Raw genomic sequence first — 17,524 nt, forward strand, 5'->3', positions numbered from 1 at the left:
TAATCCCCAATTCTGGTGGGGGGAAATCTTCAGGCCAAGCAGGGGGTGGCCTGTTTGGGCTGAGTGGGCTGTGGGGAAATCTCGGGCCTACTGAAGGCTGGGGGCATGAACTGGAGGTGGCTGGAGGGAAAGCAGTGGGGCAAGAATAGCTTGGGCCCAGTGGAGGGTGGAGTGTTTGGGCTAAGGTACTGGGGGACCTTTGGGAAAAGCATGGGTGGGATGGAGAGTCCTTGAGATGAGCAGGGGGTGGGATGTATGGGACAAGTGGGAGGGCTTTCAGGCTGAGTGGGGTGGTGTGTGGGCTGAGGGGATGTGTGTTTGGGCCAAGAAGGGGACTATGGTTGGGCTGGAGTGGGATGGTGGGGCCTTGCAGAACGGGCTGTAGGGTTCTGTCTGGGTAAGGGTATCCAGGGGTTCTTGGGCTGAGAGGAGGGTGGAATGTTCAGGCTGAGTGTGGGGAGGGATGTCCAGGCCTAGTAGGGGTGGGGTGGGAGGAACAAACTGGGGGTTGCTGGAGGGAAAGTGGGAGGGCAGGGTCAGCTGGAGATCAGGGGTTTGGGGTAGAAGGTTAGAGATCCCTGGGGTGGAGTCCATGTTGTATAAATCCTCTGCTCAGTCCCATAAAAATCATATATACTGTAACTTTCAGTCATCACTGGTTTTAAATCCTGTAATTTTGTTGCAGCTGCTCGGTCTACATTAAGTATAAAAGTTAGTAAGTAATTGTTTTCAGACACCATGAATCTGCAAGAACTCCTGGTTGTTTCTTTGGAAAAGAAATTGCTTTCTCTGAAGTGAACTACGGCTAGTGTGAATGTGAGTGTGTGTGTGCTATTGATTCAGACCCTGTTTGGATGACCATCTGCCAGCAGCACTTTGAGGGCCAGAGAACAGGAGGAGCTGACCTTGCAAAAGAACCCACTCAAGAAAGAGAAATGAGACCAAAGTCCCATCTGCTGTTCGCTGATGACTCATTCTCACACAGAGTCCTGAGACAGTGGAGGAAGACAAAAGCTATGGACTGAAACATTTAAAAAAATGGATGCAAACCTACAAAGCCATCTTAACTTCAGGATGATGGTGATAATATGCCCCCCTTAAAAAAAAAAGAACAAGCAGACAGTGGTAAATGAAATATACAAACATTTAATTTTTAAGAGGAAAACTAATTAGTATGAATTTAAACTTTAATCAGAGCAGTCAATATTGGCCGTACAACTGTGCTGGATGGCAATTGCTTTTTCATATGTAGTTCAATCTGAGTTTGAACCTATTTGTCCACCTGTCGTTACTGTTCAAAATTTAGTTAAAATATCATTGTGAAGAAAGATAAAAAAATGATTACATGTATCAGTCAATCAATGCTAAAACACTGGCAAAGGACATCAGGTCTGAACATGACGGATAATGGTCAATGGGTTTTGATCTTGAGATCTGGGTTAAAATTATGCTTCTTTCCTTGAAGAACCTGTTAGAGAGAAAAGTATTACTAGAAAATTATTTTACTACATGTCCAGTTTTGAAAGAATATTACATACAAAACCCTTAAGAGTCTCTCAAAGAAACAGGATATTGATTTCAAGACTATTGCATAAAATTCTATCTGGATTATTTTAGCCTTTTTTGGAAAGTAGATGAAAATAAAGTTAATCAAAAGTGAGTGCAGTTACCATTGATGGGAAAGGTCAGTTTTGGATAGCGTACCATTGTATTATACATGCAGATATGAGTCTAGATATATGTTGGGATGAAAGAGGGAATCCCTTGACCTCTTGGTGACAGATAAAAAGAACCTTTGGGATCCCCTAAGCAATCCCGTTCTGTCTGTGTAGAAGGATGTTGTCATTTTGACATCTAATGTGTGTAATTTGGTTTCTGTATGAGAGGCATGAGGTTTAGGATCAAAGGTCGGGAGGCCTATGGGTTCACTGATGTGAAATTGGGGGAACACACTTTGGGAAGAAAGGAAGTGTGGAGTCATAGAACTACTTTGTGTTTAGGGAAAATTGTATCTGGTGGAGAGTCAGTCAAAGCAGCTATCTTGCTTACTCTATGAGCTGATGTTATAGCAACTAGAAACAGGGTTTTCATTGTTAACTAGGCTAGTGAACATGCGGCCATTGACTCAAATGGTGGTTCCATCAGGGTATAAAGGACAAGTTCCGAGTCCCAAGTAGGAAATATGGATTTACATGGAGGAATAAAGTTTTGTCGGCCTTTCCAAAACCTCTTTACAATTGGGTGGGTGAACACCGAGAAGCCTTCTAAAGGTGGGTGGAAGGCTGTTATTGCAGAAAGGTGGATTTGTAGTCAGGAAAGTGACAGGTAAGTATCCTTTAGGGGAAGAATATAGTCCAGAATCATGTCCAATGGGGATTTTGTAGGTTGCATGCCCCTTTCAGAACACCAGACTGAAAAGTGGTTCCTCTTGGAAAGTTTGGTCTTGCAGGTTGTTTCTCGTCTGCTCTATAACAGAACATCTCACACTTGTTGGGAGTACTCGTGCATCATCTGGGAACTACACAGAAACCAGGCCATCAGATGGCAGGTATGTGGTTTGGGGTGGAGCGTCAAATCCCCGTTCTGAGATAGTAGGTCCAGAGGGCTGGTAAGGAGGAGGAAGAGATAGGTGATAGACTAAGTGAAACGAGATCTGCCTGTGCCAAGCCAGAGCTATGAGGATGATTCATGCTGAATCTATCGAAAATTCACCTGCTCTTGAACAATATTAACTGCATTTGGATTTTGTGGCATTGCAAAGAGATCGATAGCTGGGTGACCCCATGTCTTAAAGAGGTGTCGGGTCATGTCGTGATGGAGCTCCCATTCCTGGTCTAGGGAGAAGTGATGATTGAGGGAGTTTGCAAGTGTATTTTTTGTGCCTGGCAGATATGATGCCATAAGGACAATGTTGTGCACAATACACCACATCCATAATTGTATGGCCTCTGCACAAAGCAATTGTGATCCAGTTTATCTCTGACAATTGATATAAAATATCATTGTGGGATTGTCCATAAGGACTTGGATGGTTTTGTTTTGAATATGCAGGATAAAATATTTGCAAGCATTGAAGACCACATGTAGTCTGAGGAGATTGATATGTAGCCTCTGTTCATCCTTGATCCATCGACCTTGAACATGGTACTGCTGGCAATGCACTCCCCATCTGAGAAGCAACACATCTGATGTAATTGGTTGGGCTGGTTCAGCAGGATGAAATGGGACCCCCCACTAGAATGTTTTGTTCTTTGGTCCACTAGCATAAAAGATGTGACCGCCTTCAGAGGTATTGTCAGCTGCCTGTGTATGTGATGTCTGGCAGGGTGTGTACTGATGCCAGCCAATGTTGGAAGCACTGGAAATGTAGCTGAGCATTGGGGACAACATATGTAGTGGCCACCATATAGCCAAGGAGGCAAAGATGTGTAAGAACAGGACCTGTAGGGCTGATGGTGAGCTGTGATATAAGGCTTCTTATAACCTCATAACTTTGAAACAGAAGGTAAACATGTGATGTTTTGGCATAAAGTCACGCTCCTATGAAATTTATGACTGTGGAAGGTTCTAGGGTTGATTTGGCACTTTGGTGAGGAAACCTAGAGATCGTAGAAGCAATCTTGTAGACTGTACCATGGCTCTTGTGGTTTCTTGTGAAGGACCAGGAATGAGACAGTCATCGAAACACAGAAATACAGTGACACCTTGCTGTCTGAGGTGTGCAGTTGCTGGTGCAAGGATTTTGGTGAATACCCTGGGGGCAGTTGAAAGCCTGAAGGGAAGGACTCTGTACTGATAATGGTATGAAATAAGGATGAAGTGCAAGAAAAGCCTATCAAAAGGTTGAATGGTGACATGGAAATATGCATCTTGAAGGTTAAGGGCCACGAACCAGTCACCCTCATCGAGTGCAGTGAGTATGGAAGCTATTGTGGTCATCTTGAAATGCCGTTTGCAAATATAGCAAACCACCTTAGATCTAAGGATGGGTCTCCAAATACCTGTTTTCTTTTCCGTTAGGAAGTGGTTTGAATAAAATCATCACCCCTGATGTTGTTCTGAAATGTCTTCTATGGCCCCAACTTGAATGAGCCCTTCAAGACGCAGTAAGTTGGTATGGGTAGGGTCCCTGAGAAGGGATGGGGAAGAAGAGGATGTTGGAGGGATAGAGAGTATCAACATCAGAAACAACCATTTCCAGGGCTCCTGCTCTTTAGTCATGTCAATGCTCTTCCTACTTCCTCCTTCAAAATATCAGTCCCGCTCTTGATGCTTAGCAGTTACATCTCTTTCAGTTCTTCGGACAGTACGGAGAATGAGATTGAGTCTATAAAGCTTTGAGTCTATGAAGACTCGAAAAAGATTCTGGAGGAGATACCGAAGAGAGATGTGTTGATCATCAGAGAAGATTGGAACAAAAAGGTTGGAACAGATAACAAAGGTTGGGAGAGAATCATGGACCACTTTGGATATGGAGAAAGTAACGAACAATGTGAGAAACTACTAAAGCTCATTACGGAGCACAAGATGGTGATCTGCAACACAAAATTCCAACAAAAGGACTGTGGGAAGTGGAGACTGGAGATGGTGATCGAAAGACAGGAAATCCAAGCGTGTGATAGATATGATCTTGATAAGAAGATGGATAACATCAGTATAGCAGTGCTCAACTTACCGAGGAACGGATAGGGACTCGGACCACAGCCTAGTGATTGCAAACATCAAGGTGAAATGAAAGAGAAAGTGTAAGACACAGTTTAAGAAAAGAAGAGACATGGATAGGCTGGATAAGGAAGAAGTAGGGAATGCATACAGAGCTGTGCTTGAAGAGAAGATCAGGAATGTGGGCACTGAGAAAGACCTAGATAAGAGATAGAGAGTAGAGGGATAGTATATCCCTGGGCAATGATATCTAAGAAACATTTTCTGTGGCTATGAACACCCACTGGTGGTTAAAGGGGTGTAAGTGATGATGATGGCATATTTGGGAAATCTGGTGCACTAGAGGGTGCGTGATGTTCGATGAGCCCTCAACCAAAACTTCATACCTGCTGCTTGGAGGCAGGTTGTGCCGCTGCATGGCTATTCGTGGCCCTGCACCTCTGATTCTATGACCTGCTAGTGTTATGTTGATATGACCTGTAGGATTGTCTATTGATCTTTATATTTTTAATTTTTAATATTTAATAATTTTTAATGGGGCATATTTGCTGTTGCAGAATGGGGGAGTGTACTTCCCCAAAGAGCATAAAGTAGTGAGTGCATCTTTGCTTGTGTGCGAGATCTCATTGGTATTTGTTGCAAAGAGACTGCTCTTATAAAATGATAAATCTACTTTGCCTGGAGTGCTTTTGGGACATCTGCTGCTTGCAGCCATGAGGCCTTCTCATGTAAATGGCTGTAGCTACAGCTCTAGCTGCCCTGTCTGCTGAGTTTAGAACCTTCTGCAATGCTGTTTTAGATGCAGTGTAAACTTCTTGAACTATAGACAAGGATGGGTTTCTTGTTTCAGGAAGATGATGAATTAGTGAACTGAGTTTGGAATAATTGTCATAATCATGTTTAGCTCGAAGCGCTGTGTAATTAGCTATGAACAATTGAAGTTTCAAACATGAATACATCTTTCAACCAAATATCTCTAAGGCCGTTTCTACACATGCCACTTTCTCCAAAAGTGGCATGCTAACAAATGGCCCAAAATGTGCTAATGAGGCACGGATGTAAATTCCCTGCCCCTCATTAGCATAAGATCATATGATTTGGAGTCTGAAAGAAGCTCTTCCTGACTCCAAAACAGTGTGTAGAAGCGTGGCCCCTGGGGAGTCTTCCAGAAGGAAGTCCTCCTTCCGGAGGTCCCTTCTTCCTGAAAATTTTTGGGAAGAAAGGGCCTCTGGAAGGAGGACTTCCTTCTAGAAGATCCCGCCCCCCCCGAGGGGCCATGCTTCTACATGCTGTTTTGGAATCTGGAAGAGCTTCTTCTGGACTCCGAATCATGTGACCTTATGCTAATGAGGTGCGAGGAATTTACATCCATGCCCCATTACCTTATTTTGCGCCATTTATTAGCATGCCACTTTCTACATGTGTAGAAATGGCCTAAGTGTTTATGCTCTTTATCAGAAAGCACTGGAAGCAGGCACCCTCCAGGAGAAGAAAGCCAACTCAGGTATCCCCACTTTCAGTGACCACATTCAGGTTGTCTGCATAGGCACTATGGTGGAAATTGCTGTGGCAATGACCTCTTGGGGAAGGGATCGGAAGAAGATCTCATTGAGTGAAAGGCAAGGGATGCATAGTCCTAGGGATGGGTTTCTATGACCATCACCCGTAAGGGAAGATGATGGGTGGTGGTGGTTGGGGACTCCCTCCTAAGATGACAGTATCCATCTGCTGTCCAGACCTGGAATCTCAGGAAGTGTGCTGCTTACCAGGAGCTAGAATTCAGGATATGACAGAAAGTCTTCAAAGTTGATCAGACATTTGGGTCACATTCTTCACCATGTAGGAACTACTGATATAGCCAAGAATGAGCTTGAGTAGATCACTGCAGACTATAGAGCACTGGGAAGAAAGAGCAAATAATTTGGAGTGCAAATGGTGTTCTTGTCCATCTTTCAAGTTGGAGGAAAAGGTCCAGGTTGAATAGTTGAATTATGGAAGTAAATGTGTGGTTTTGCAAGTAGTGTTGGAGGCTTTAGTTTCTTCAACTCTGCTATTCTGTTCCAGGCACAAGGATTGCTGGGAAGAGATGGGATCCACTTAAGAAAGAGAGGAAAGATCATCCTTGCTGTCAGGCTTACAAATCTAGTGAGGAGGGCTTTAAACTAGGTTTCTTGGGGAAGGGTGATCAAAGCCCTGTGGTAAGTGGGGAAGTTGCATATCAGGACCGCCTCTACACGTGCACGCTACTTCGAGGTAGTGGCATGAACTTCGAAATAGTGCCCGTCATGGCTACACGTGTTGGGCGCTATTTCAAAGTTAACATCAACGTTAGGTGGTGAGACATCGAAGCCGCTAACCCCATGAGGGGATGGGAATAGCACCCTACTTCGACGTTCAACGTTGAAGTAGGGAACGTGTAGTCGTTGCGCGTCCCGCAACATCGAAATTGTGGGGTCCTCCATGGCGGCCATCAGCTGAGCGGTTGAGAGATGCTCTCTCCAGCCCCTGAGCTCAATGGTGGCCATGTGGAGTGGCACCTTAAAGGTCCCCACCCCGTCCCTTCCTGTGCAGGAAGCTGAGAGAGCGTGCAGGCAGCAGCAGTAACACGCGGCTAGCCTGCACGCTCCTCCGCAGCCACCCACACTCCCACATGATGTGATGGCCGCCCAGCAGCCCTCCCAGCGCCCCCAGGGGACCCCCCCCAAGGGGAGCCAGGGTTCCCAGACCAGGAGCCAGGCAGCAAAGCGGCAGCGGGTCCACTCCTGGACGGAGATCGACCTTCGGGACCTGCTGGGGCTCTGGAGCGAGGAGGAGGTGCTCCAGGTAATGGGGAGCAAGAGGCGGAACGTGGATGCGTTCGCTCGGCTGGCTGAGGGCCTGGCCGCCTGGGGTCACCTTGCTCACACTCCAGATCATGTACGCAGTAAAGTGAAGGAGCTGCGGCAGGGTTACGCCCGGGCCCGGGATGTGGCCGGCCGATCTGGAGCCGCCTCCATCACTTGCCCCTTTTACAGGGAGCTCAGGGACATCCTGGGCCCCTGGCACACTTCCTCCCCTCCGGCCACTCTTGACACCTTGGCTGAGGAGCCCTAGCAGGCCCTGGAGGCGTAGTCTGCCCCAGAGGCAAGCCCAGCACCCCGGGGGCCCCCCCAGGAGCCCAACCCCAGGGCACCGGAGCAGGAGGAGGAGGAGGAGGGGGACTCCTCCTCCAGTGACGCCGGCCTGCACATCATCCTGCCATCCTGGAGCTCCAGCCAGGCATCCGCCCCCTGGGTGTCCCCCGAGCGTGGGAGTGGACCGTCAGGTATGTACCCCCCCTGGTGCACACCCCTGGGGTTGAGGGGTGGGGGTAATAGATATGACCAGGGCCTTCCACATGCCCAGATGACCATGGCCCCAAGGACAGCAGTGGCATGTCCCTCAGAAAAGTCCATCAACCCCTGCCCCCCCCAGCACGACAGTGCCATGCCCCATCCCCGGGGCTGGGGGGAGCGGAACCTCTAGGGTCCCCTGTGGGGAGGAGGTCGGACACCCAGCAGCAGCAGCAGCAGCATGTGATGGAGTGGGGGGAGTGTAAATGCGAGACTCAGGCTAGATATGAGCAACAAGCTGAATAGCTCCCAGTGGCTAAGGATGATCCTGGGGCTACAACTGGCAGGTTACACCTCTGCCCTGAGCAAAGAGGAGGGAGCAGCCAAGCTGGGTTTGAATTGGGGGCGGCAGTTAGAGGCTAAGGGAAGGGAGAGCTAGAAGGCAGCCAGCCTGAGGAGGGGGAAAGCTACACGCCACAGGGGCACCCCTCGGGGTCTTCTCCCCAGGACAGATTGGAAGGACCGTCTTTGACTGCTGTACTGTCACTTCTGGGAGAAACTGGGCATCTGTTGCCTAAGAAAACTCCTGTCGTACCTGCTGAGTAAGAGTCACTCCTGCCAGAGGACGGGGTGCAGTGCAGGGGGACCCCTGAACCCCATCACAGCAGCATCTCCCAGGGACGGGGATGGGGAGCCTGCAGCAGACGGCTGGGGGGACAAGGGCCACGGCTCGGGGCCCACACTAACAGCTGTCTCCGCTCTTCTTCCCCCCTCCTGTGTTCCGCAGCTGCACCATAGGAAGGACCGGAGAGCGCCGGTGAGGCGTCAGTGGTTCCGGAAAACCCTCCAGGGCCATCACTCCAGGCCAGCCCCTCGGCGGAGGACCGACCGGCCCCACGGCGGGCAAGACGGCGGACCCAGCAGCAGCAGCCGCTGGCGACGGACCCCCAGCTGCTGGCCCTCCACTGCCGGCAGGTGGAGGTCGCTGAGCAGCGGCTGCGGGTGGAGCAATGCTGCCTCCACCTGCAGGAGTGGGCGCTGGCCTGGTGCCAGGAGGCAAGAGGGGGCCTACATGCAGACTTTCAACCGCATTGCGGACTACCTGGCCCCCCATGCCACGCCAGCTGCCTCTGTGCCCGCCCTGCATGCTCCACCCGCTGCGCCACCTGCTGCTCCAGCCGCAGCACCGTCCGCTGTCGCACTGCCACCCGCCACCGAGGGCCATTCTGCCAAGGGGGACCTGGGGCCAGCTGACACTCGCCAGCTGTACCTCCCGGTCCGCCCGGCCCCCAGCCAGCCCCGGACAGGGCTGCGGCCGAGGCGGGGATCCCGGCCGCCCACCCCGAGTGCTGGACTGTAGGGGCGTGGGGCCCAGGACGTGGCCCTCCCCTTTGTATATATTCCCCCCAACTTTTACATTGTTTTTTTGCTGTAAATAGTTTGTATTTATTTGTGACCCCTGTTTTCCATCGCTGATCCTTACCCCCCCATGTAAATAGTTCTCCCCTTCCTTGTTATCCCTGTTTTTATAATATATACATATATATAAGTTAGAATTTCCATAATTAATAAAAGTTCAAAAGATGTTTGATTTGACAAACAACTGTCTGCTTTTATTTTTACAACAAAAGGTGGGGGGTGTGCTGTTGGGTGCTCTGTGGTGTGGGCGTAGGGGCAGGGAGTGTTGTGGAGGATGGGGGAGGCAGTGAGGGGCCTGCCAGCATTCACCCCGCAGCCTCGTCGAACTGGGCCCTCAGGGCCTCCCGGACCCGGGTCCCTTTGGGGTCCACCTGGTGACTGGGGGCAGCGGGTGGCTGCACATCGGCCCTGCCGGCCTCCACAGCCCAGCCCTGAAAGAACGCCTCCCCCTTGCTCTCCACCAGGTTGTGTAGGGCGCTGCATGCACCCACAATCTGGGGGATGTTGTTGGTGCCTGCATCCAGGCGGGTGAGGAGACACCTCCAGTGCCCTTTGACGTGGCCAAATGAGCGCTCCACCACCTAGCGCGCGTGGTTCAGGCGCTGGTTGAAGCGTTCCTGGCCGGCAGACAGATGGCCTGTGTACAGGTGCATGAGCCAGGGCCAGAGGAGGTATGCCGCATCTGCGATGACGCAGAGGAGCATGGTGGCGTCCCCCAGAGGGATCTCCCGCTGGGGGATGTAGGTCCCCACCTCCAGCCGGCGGCACAGGCCCGAGTTCCGGAATACCCGGGTGTCGTGGGTGCTGCCAGGCCAGCCCACATAAATGTCCAGGAAATGGCCCCGGCTGTCCACCAAGGCCTGGAGGACCACTGAGTGGTAACCCTTGTGGTTGATGTAGCGTCCTCCACTGTGTTGCGGGGCGCGGATGGGGATGTGAGTCCCATCCAGAGCCCCGAAGCAACTGGGGAAGCCCAGGGTGGCAAAGCCCGCGATGGCGGCATCCAGGTCTCCAAGCCTCACAAGCCTGTGGAGGAGCATGGTGTTGATGGCACAGATGACCTGCAGGGGAAGCACATGGGAGAGCACCAATGAGCAGTGAGCAGGGTGTGTGTGGCCCTCCCCTGCCAGGGCCCCCCTCCCCTCCCCTGACCTCCCAGAGCTGCCTCCCCCTCCCCACATGGGTCCTCTTACCTCCATGAGGACAGCCCTGACGGTGGCCTTGCCGACACCAAACTGCTGGCCCACGGACCGGTAGCTGTCTGGAGTGGCCAGCTTCCAGACTGCGATGCCGACCCATTTCTCCACAGTGAGGGCATGCCGCATGGCAGTGTCCTGGTGCCTGAGTGCGGGGGTGAGCCACTGGCATAGTTCCAGAAATGTCTGCCGGCTCATGCGAAAGTTCCCGAGCCAGTGGTCGTCGTCCCACTCTCCGAGCACCAGCCGCTCCCACCAGTCGGTGCTCGTGGGGTAGCTCCACAGCTGTTGGCATATGAGGTGGGGGGGGGTTGGGGTGCTGCAGGGTTGGAGGTTGCGTCCTCCTCCCCTGCGGGCAGCTCCTCCTCTGTGGCAAGGAGGCGCTCAGCTGCCTCTTGCATGGCATGGAGCAGGGCGAGCACTGCTCCTGCAGGGGCGGCTGGGTGGACCTCTGGCTGCTGCTGCTGCTTCTGCTGCTGCTGGGGGTCCATCATGACTGCGTCGCTCGAGGTGTGCGTGCCTATGGCTCTGCAGACCGCGTGCTGTGCAGGCTGCGTGTGTCTGGGAGGGGCCCTTTAAGGGAGCGGCTAGCTGTTGCCCCGGAAGCACTACTCCGCCCTGTGACTCTGTCTGCAGCTGTGCCTGGCACCCTTATTTCGATGTGTGCTACTTTGGCGTGTAGATGTTCCCTCACAGCGCCTATTTCGATCTGATGCTGCGCAACGTCGACGTTGCCAGCCCTGGAGGACATGTAGATGTTATTAATCGAAATAGCCTATTTTGATGTCGCTACATTGAAATAAGCTACTTCGATTTAGGGTTCACGTGTAGACTTAGCTAGGAAGAAGCAAAAGGAGGAAGGAGCAACAAAGGAGGATCCCAGATTCAAATGATGAAGGTGGGCCAATCTGCCAATTATCTAAGGAGATGGTTTTGCACTGAAGAGAGCAATAGGATTGCTCAGATCTCCAGTATAGAGAGGGAGAACAAAAGCCCACTGAGAGTTTTTGATTTAAACTTCAAGGTGGAAGTAACAGAGGTGATGTTGGTTGGTGCCTGCTATAGGCCACCATATCAGGTGGATGATGTAAATGAGGCTTTTTGCAGACAACTAAAAGAAGCTTCCAGATCCCTGGTCCTGGTTCTCAGGGGGACTTTAATCACTCTGACATTTGTTGGGAGACCAACACAGCAGTACACAGACAATCCAGGAAGCTTTTGGAGATTGCTGGGGCAACCTTCTGGTAAAAGTGCTAAAGGAACCAACCAGAGGCCATGCCCATCTTGACCTGCTGCTCACAAAGAAGGTGTAAGTAGTATGAGAAGTAGATGTGGGTGGCAACCTGGGCTGCAGTAATCATGAGATGGTAGATTTCAGAATCCTGACAAAAGGAAGAAAGGAGAACAGCAAAATACACACCCCAGATTTCAGAAAAGCAGACCTGGACTCCCTCAAGCCGCGTCTACACGTGCACGCTACTTCGAAGTAGCGGCACCAACTTCGAAATAGCGCCCGTCATGGCTACACGTGTTGGATGCTATTTCGAAGTTAACTTCGACATTAGGCGGTGAGACGTCGAAGTCGCTAACCCCATGAGGGGATGGGAATAGCCCCCTACTTCGATGTTCAACGTCGAAGTAGGGAACGTGTAGACGATCCATGTCCCACAACATCGAAATAGCGGGGTCCTCCATGGCGGCCATCAGCTGAGGGGTTGAGAGACGCTCTCTCTCCAGCCCCTGTGGGGCTCTATGGTCACCATGTGCAGCAGCCCTTAGCCCAGGGCTTCTGGCTGCTGCTGCTGCTGCTGCAGCTGGGGATCCATGCTGCATCCACAGGGTCTGCAACTAGTTGTCGGCTCTGTGTATCTTGTGCTGTTTAGTGCAAGTGTGTCTGGGAGGGGCCCTTTAAGGGAGCGGCTTGCTGTTGAGTCCACCCTGTGACCCTGTCTGCAGCTGTTCCTGGCACCCTTATTTTGATGCGTGCTACTTTGACATGTAGACGTTCCCTCGCAGCGCCTATTTCGATGTGGTGCTGCCCAACGTCGACGTTCAACGTCGACGTTGCCAGCCCTGGAGGATGTGTAGACGCTATTCATTGAAATAGCTTATTTCGATGTCGCTACATCAAAATAAGCTATTTCGATGTCACGTGCACGTGTAGACGTAGTCTCAGAGAACTGATGCGTAGGATCTTCTTGGAAGCTCATATGAAGGAAAAGGAGTCCAGGAGAACTGACAGTGTTTTAAAGAAGCTTTATTGATGGCACAGGAGCAAGCCATTGTGATGTGCAGTGAGAAAAAGAAAATATAGTAGGCATCTAGCTTGGCTTACTAGTGAAATCTTTGGTCAGCTTAAACACAAAAAGGAAGCTATGAGAAGTAGAGACTAGAACAAATTACAAAGGAGGAGTACACATGTATCACTCAAGAAAACGGGGCTAATCTGGAAGGTGAAAGCAGAATTGGAACTGAAGCTAACAGGAAATACGAAGGGTAAAAAGGAAGATTTTGACAGGCATGTTAACTATAAGAGGCTGGTCAAGGAGGTTGTGGGCCCTTACAGGATGAGGGAGGCAGCCTAGTGTCAGATGATGTGGGAAAAGCCGAAGAACTCAATTCTTCTTTTGCCTCTGTCTTCATAGACAAGGTTGGCTCCTGCACCACTGCACTAACCAATGCATTATGGGGACGAGGTGGGCAGCGGTTGGTGCGGAAAGAATAAGTTAAGAAATATTTAGAAAAACTAGACATACACAAATCCATGTGTGCAGACTTAAAGCATCCAAGGGGAATTGTCAAATGTCATTTCTGAGCCTTTGGCCATTATCTTTGAAAACTCATGGAGATTGGAAGAGAGATCCCAGATGATTGGAAAAAGGCAAATATAGTGCACATCTTTAAACAAAGGAAAGAAGGACAATCCACAGAACCATAGACCAGTCAGCCCGGAACCATAGACCAGTCAGCCTTGCTTCAGTCTCCAGAAAAGTCATGGGGGGTTATCCTCAAGAAATCCATTTTGAATCACTTGCAAGTGGGGGAAGTGATCAGGAATAGTCAGCATGGATTGACCAAAGCCACGTCATGCCTGACCAATCCAAATGGCTTCTGTGATGAGACAACTGGCTCTGTGGACATGGGAAAGTCAATGGATGAGACGTACCTTGACTTTAGCAAAGCTTTTGATACAGTCTCCCACAAAATTCTTGCCCATCAGTTAAGGAACTATAAGTTGGATAAATGAACTGTAAGGTGGATAGAAAGCAGGCTAGATGGTCAGACCCAATGGCTAGTGGTCAATGGCTTGATGTCAGGGTGATGGTTGATTTCAAGAGGATTACCCCAAGGATAGGTTCTAGGGCCAGTACTGTTCAACATCTTTATTAATGACCTGGATGAGAAGATGGATTGTACCCTCAGCAAATTTTCAGATGACACTAAGCTAGGGGGACAGGTGGATATGTTGGAGGGTAGGAATAGGGTCCAGAGTAACCTAGACAAACTGGAGGATTGGAAAAGAAATCTGATGGAGTTCTTCATGGGAAAATGCAGAGTCCTGCACTTGGGATGAAAGCATCCCAAGCATTGTTACAACCAGGAGACTCACTGGCTTAGGAGCAGTGCAGCAGAAAAGGTACTGGGGATTACAGTGGATGAGAAGCAGAATATGAGTTAACTGTGTGCCCTTGCAGCCAAAAAGACTAATGGCATATTTGGATGAATTAGGAGGAGCATTTCCAGCAGATCAAGAGATGTTATTACTCCCCTATATTCAGCACTGGCAATGCCACATCTGCAGTACTGCATTCTGTTCTGAGCCCCGCTCCCAGCCCCAAGTACAGAAGAAAGACGTGCATGCATTGTGGAAGGTCCAGTGGAGGACAACTAAAATGATTAGGGGGAATGGAGTACATGATCTATGAGGAAAGGCTGAGGGATTTGGGCTTATTCAGTTTGCAGAAGAGAAGAGTGAGACATGATTTGATAGCAGCTTTCAACTTCCTGAAGAGGGTTATATAAAGAGGCTGTCTTCACTAGTGACAGGAGGCAGAACAAGGAGCAATGCTATCAAGTTATAGTGGGAGAGGTGTAGGTTGGATATTAGGAAAAACTATTCATTAAGAGCGTGCTGAAGCACTGGAATGTGTTACCTAGAGAGGTGGTGTAATCTGCCTTCCTAGAGTTTTTTTAAGTTCCAGTTTGACAAACTCCCGGCTGGGATGATTTAGTTTGGTTTTATTCTGAGCAGGGGGCTATATTCGATGACCTCCGGAGGTCTCTTCCGGCTCTAGGATTTGGAGTCTATGATTCAATGACATAAAACTCGTCAGCAGTGCTAAGTGCAGTAATGATTTGTGAGCTAAAAATCAGCTTCAGAGGGAAATCAAAGGCATACAGACCAATGAAAATCAGCTGCATCGATCAAAAATTAGGCCTTTGGATCACCTGAGGAACTTTAGTCAAAAAAAAAGTGCTTGCAATTTTTTTACCCTTCTTGTAATCCATAAAGGCCAGTGATTGCCCCAGCTCATCTAAAATTCTATTCACTTTACTTATTAAATGCACCTCTCTATCGACCATAGCTGTATCACGCAAAAGCATTTTGTAGACAAAATGGTGGAATATCTACACATGCACTGTCAACAAAAAAGCCATGTAGATGCTTCAGGGGACCTTTTGTTGACAGAGCGGATCAAAAGTTCAATCCACTTTTATGTGTAGATGCGATCTGTTGACAGAAATTTTGTTGGAACATCTCTTATGACAAAAGCAACAAGGGGGTCCTGTGGCACCTTATAGACTAACAGAAATGTATGAGAATAAGCTTTCGTGGGCAAAGACCACTTTGTCAGATGCATCTGATGAAGTGGGTTTTTGCCCACGAAAGCTTATGCTCATACATTTCTGTTAGTCTACAAGGTGCCACAGGACCCCTCGTTGCTTTTGCAGATCCACAGTAACATGGCTACCCCTCTCTTATGACAGTAACTTCTGTAGAAAGATGCTTCTAGTGTGGATGTAGCCCACCTGTCCTATCTATTACAACTGTAAGTAGTTACTGTCAGAAACTATTATTTCCCTTGTGTTCATAAAGTACCCATCTCAACAGTGCTATTCTGCCATGTATTTTTTATTTTCTTTGAAGCCTAGAGAACCTCACGAAAAGTTAAAAAATCTTTTTGTCAGGATGTTCATCAGCATTGCAGATTAACTGCAGATTACATACCTCTACTCTTGCACTTTGGATAGTCCAGTGTCCCCTCCCTACACACTGTTCTAAACGGAGAAGATGATACATCCTTCTCATATCTCTCTTTACAGGCAAATTCAATGACGTCTCCACTTTCTGAGTACAATTTCTGAGCATTTTTCCATTTCAGCTTAATGTTGTTTTTCTCCATCTCTTCTGGTGATGCTGTGCATGGCTCTGGAAATGGAAAAAGTGTCATGTAATTCTCCACATGGCAAATTTCTTATTGGACATCTGAAGAACTGTAACCACATTAACAAGATGTCTAGTGCCACTTTAAAGCCTAACAAATGTATATGGGCATAAGCTTTTGTGGTCTGGAACCCACTTTGTCAGATGCATGCCATGGAAACTTCAGTTTGGCAGATCTACATCTCCTTCTTCTTGGAATGAGCTGTCCATCGATGGATCTCATCTTCTGTGATGCCATTGGTGAGTGACTAAACCAATTCATGATCAGCAGAACTGATTAGAGATGTCACATAAAAAAATACCAACCACAGGCCTTGTGCGTCCTTTTCAGATCCTACACTTTTCCTGTAGTGCCTGGATAGGCTGACTTTCAAATCAATTAAGAGTCTGTACAGTGGTTTGCCAGCAGGACAATTTGTCCTGAACTAGAGTTTCTAGACCATTGGGAGATACGCTGCATGACTTCACGTTGGCCTTTAAGATGTCTTTATAGTGCTTATGCTGACCACCAATAGAGCTCTTTCCATGAGCAAGCTGGCCATAGAGGACCATCTTTGGTGTCCGCATATCTTCTACCCTGATAACATGACTAATCCAGTGGCACTGTCTGTTAATAAGCATTGCTTCCATGCCCATGACACCACACAGCTTTAGAAACTTTGTTTAGGAATTTTGTCCCACCAATTCACATGGTCAGTCTTCCTCAGATTGCACATATGGAACTGTTTGTGTTTCAAAACATGGCAGAGATAAATTGCCCTTGACTCTGAGCCATACATCAGGATATTCACGACAACTGCCTGATAAACTGGTGCTTTGGTATGGAGTTTAATACCATGGTCATTCCATAGGCATTTGGTCAATTTTCCAAAGACTTTGGCTAATTGAGCAGATAAGTCATGATCCACTTTTATGCTAGAGGACAGTACACTTCCAAGGTAGCAGAACTGGTCAACAGCCTTAAGGACTGTACCAACAGCAATGACCATTGGAGTGCTGGGGTCTTTCCAAACAGCTGAGGCATAACTTCTGTCTTCCTGAGTCTCACTGTGAGTACAATGCTGTAAGCAGAAGTAACAAATCAGTCAAAAAGGTCCTGTGCATCCTTCACTGAATGAGCCAACAATGCTAACAGAAGGTCATAAACTGTTGTAGTAACCACTTCAGTGTGACTCTGAAGTCTCCAAAGATTGAAAATACTGACATCTGTTTGGCAGTGAGTCGGTGTGCCCAATGTGCATTCCTTAAAATCAACCAACAGCATCAGTGAAAAGTAGATTTTGAAATGGAGAAAAGCAAGGGCACATCCTTGCTTTGTGCCCTTGATATTTCAAAAGGAACTGATGTCTCTCTATTGTTAAAGATGTGACCAAGGATGCTATCATGAGAAGACTAAACAATGTTGATGATTTGTTTCAGGACAGCCAATTCGCCAAAATATTTTCCAGAGTTCATTTCTGTTGATCATGTTGGGTTGATTATTAGTCCAC

General features: G+C 48.7%; 1 protein-coding gene across 1 annotated transcript in view; it reads right to left on the reverse strand.

Moving 5' to 3' along the window:
- Positions 1-1,228: 1,228 nt before the first annotated feature.
- The window catches only part of CFH (complement factor H), a 103,765-nt gene continuing 87,469 nt past the window's right edge, over positions 1,229-17,524 (reverse strand). Inside the window, exons 22-23 of the mRNA XM_075003305.1 lie at positions 15,819-16,019; positions 1,229-1,468 (exon numbers count right to left, since the gene is read on the reverse strand). Coding sequence (XP_074859406.1) covers positions 1,446-1,468; positions 15,819-16,019 — 224 coding nt within the window. The 3' untranslated portion in view covers positions 1,229-1,445. The remainder of the gene's footprint in view (positions 1,469-15,818; positions 16,020-17,524) is intronic.

The sequence above is a fragment of the Carettochelys insculpta genome, chromosome 9, assembly GCF_033958435.1.
Source record: "Carettochelys insculpta isolate YL-2023 chromosome 9, ASM3395843v1, whole genome shotgun sequence".
Lineage (NCBI taxonomy): Eukaryota > Metazoa > Chordata > Testudines > Carettochelyidae > Carettochelys > Carettochelys insculpta.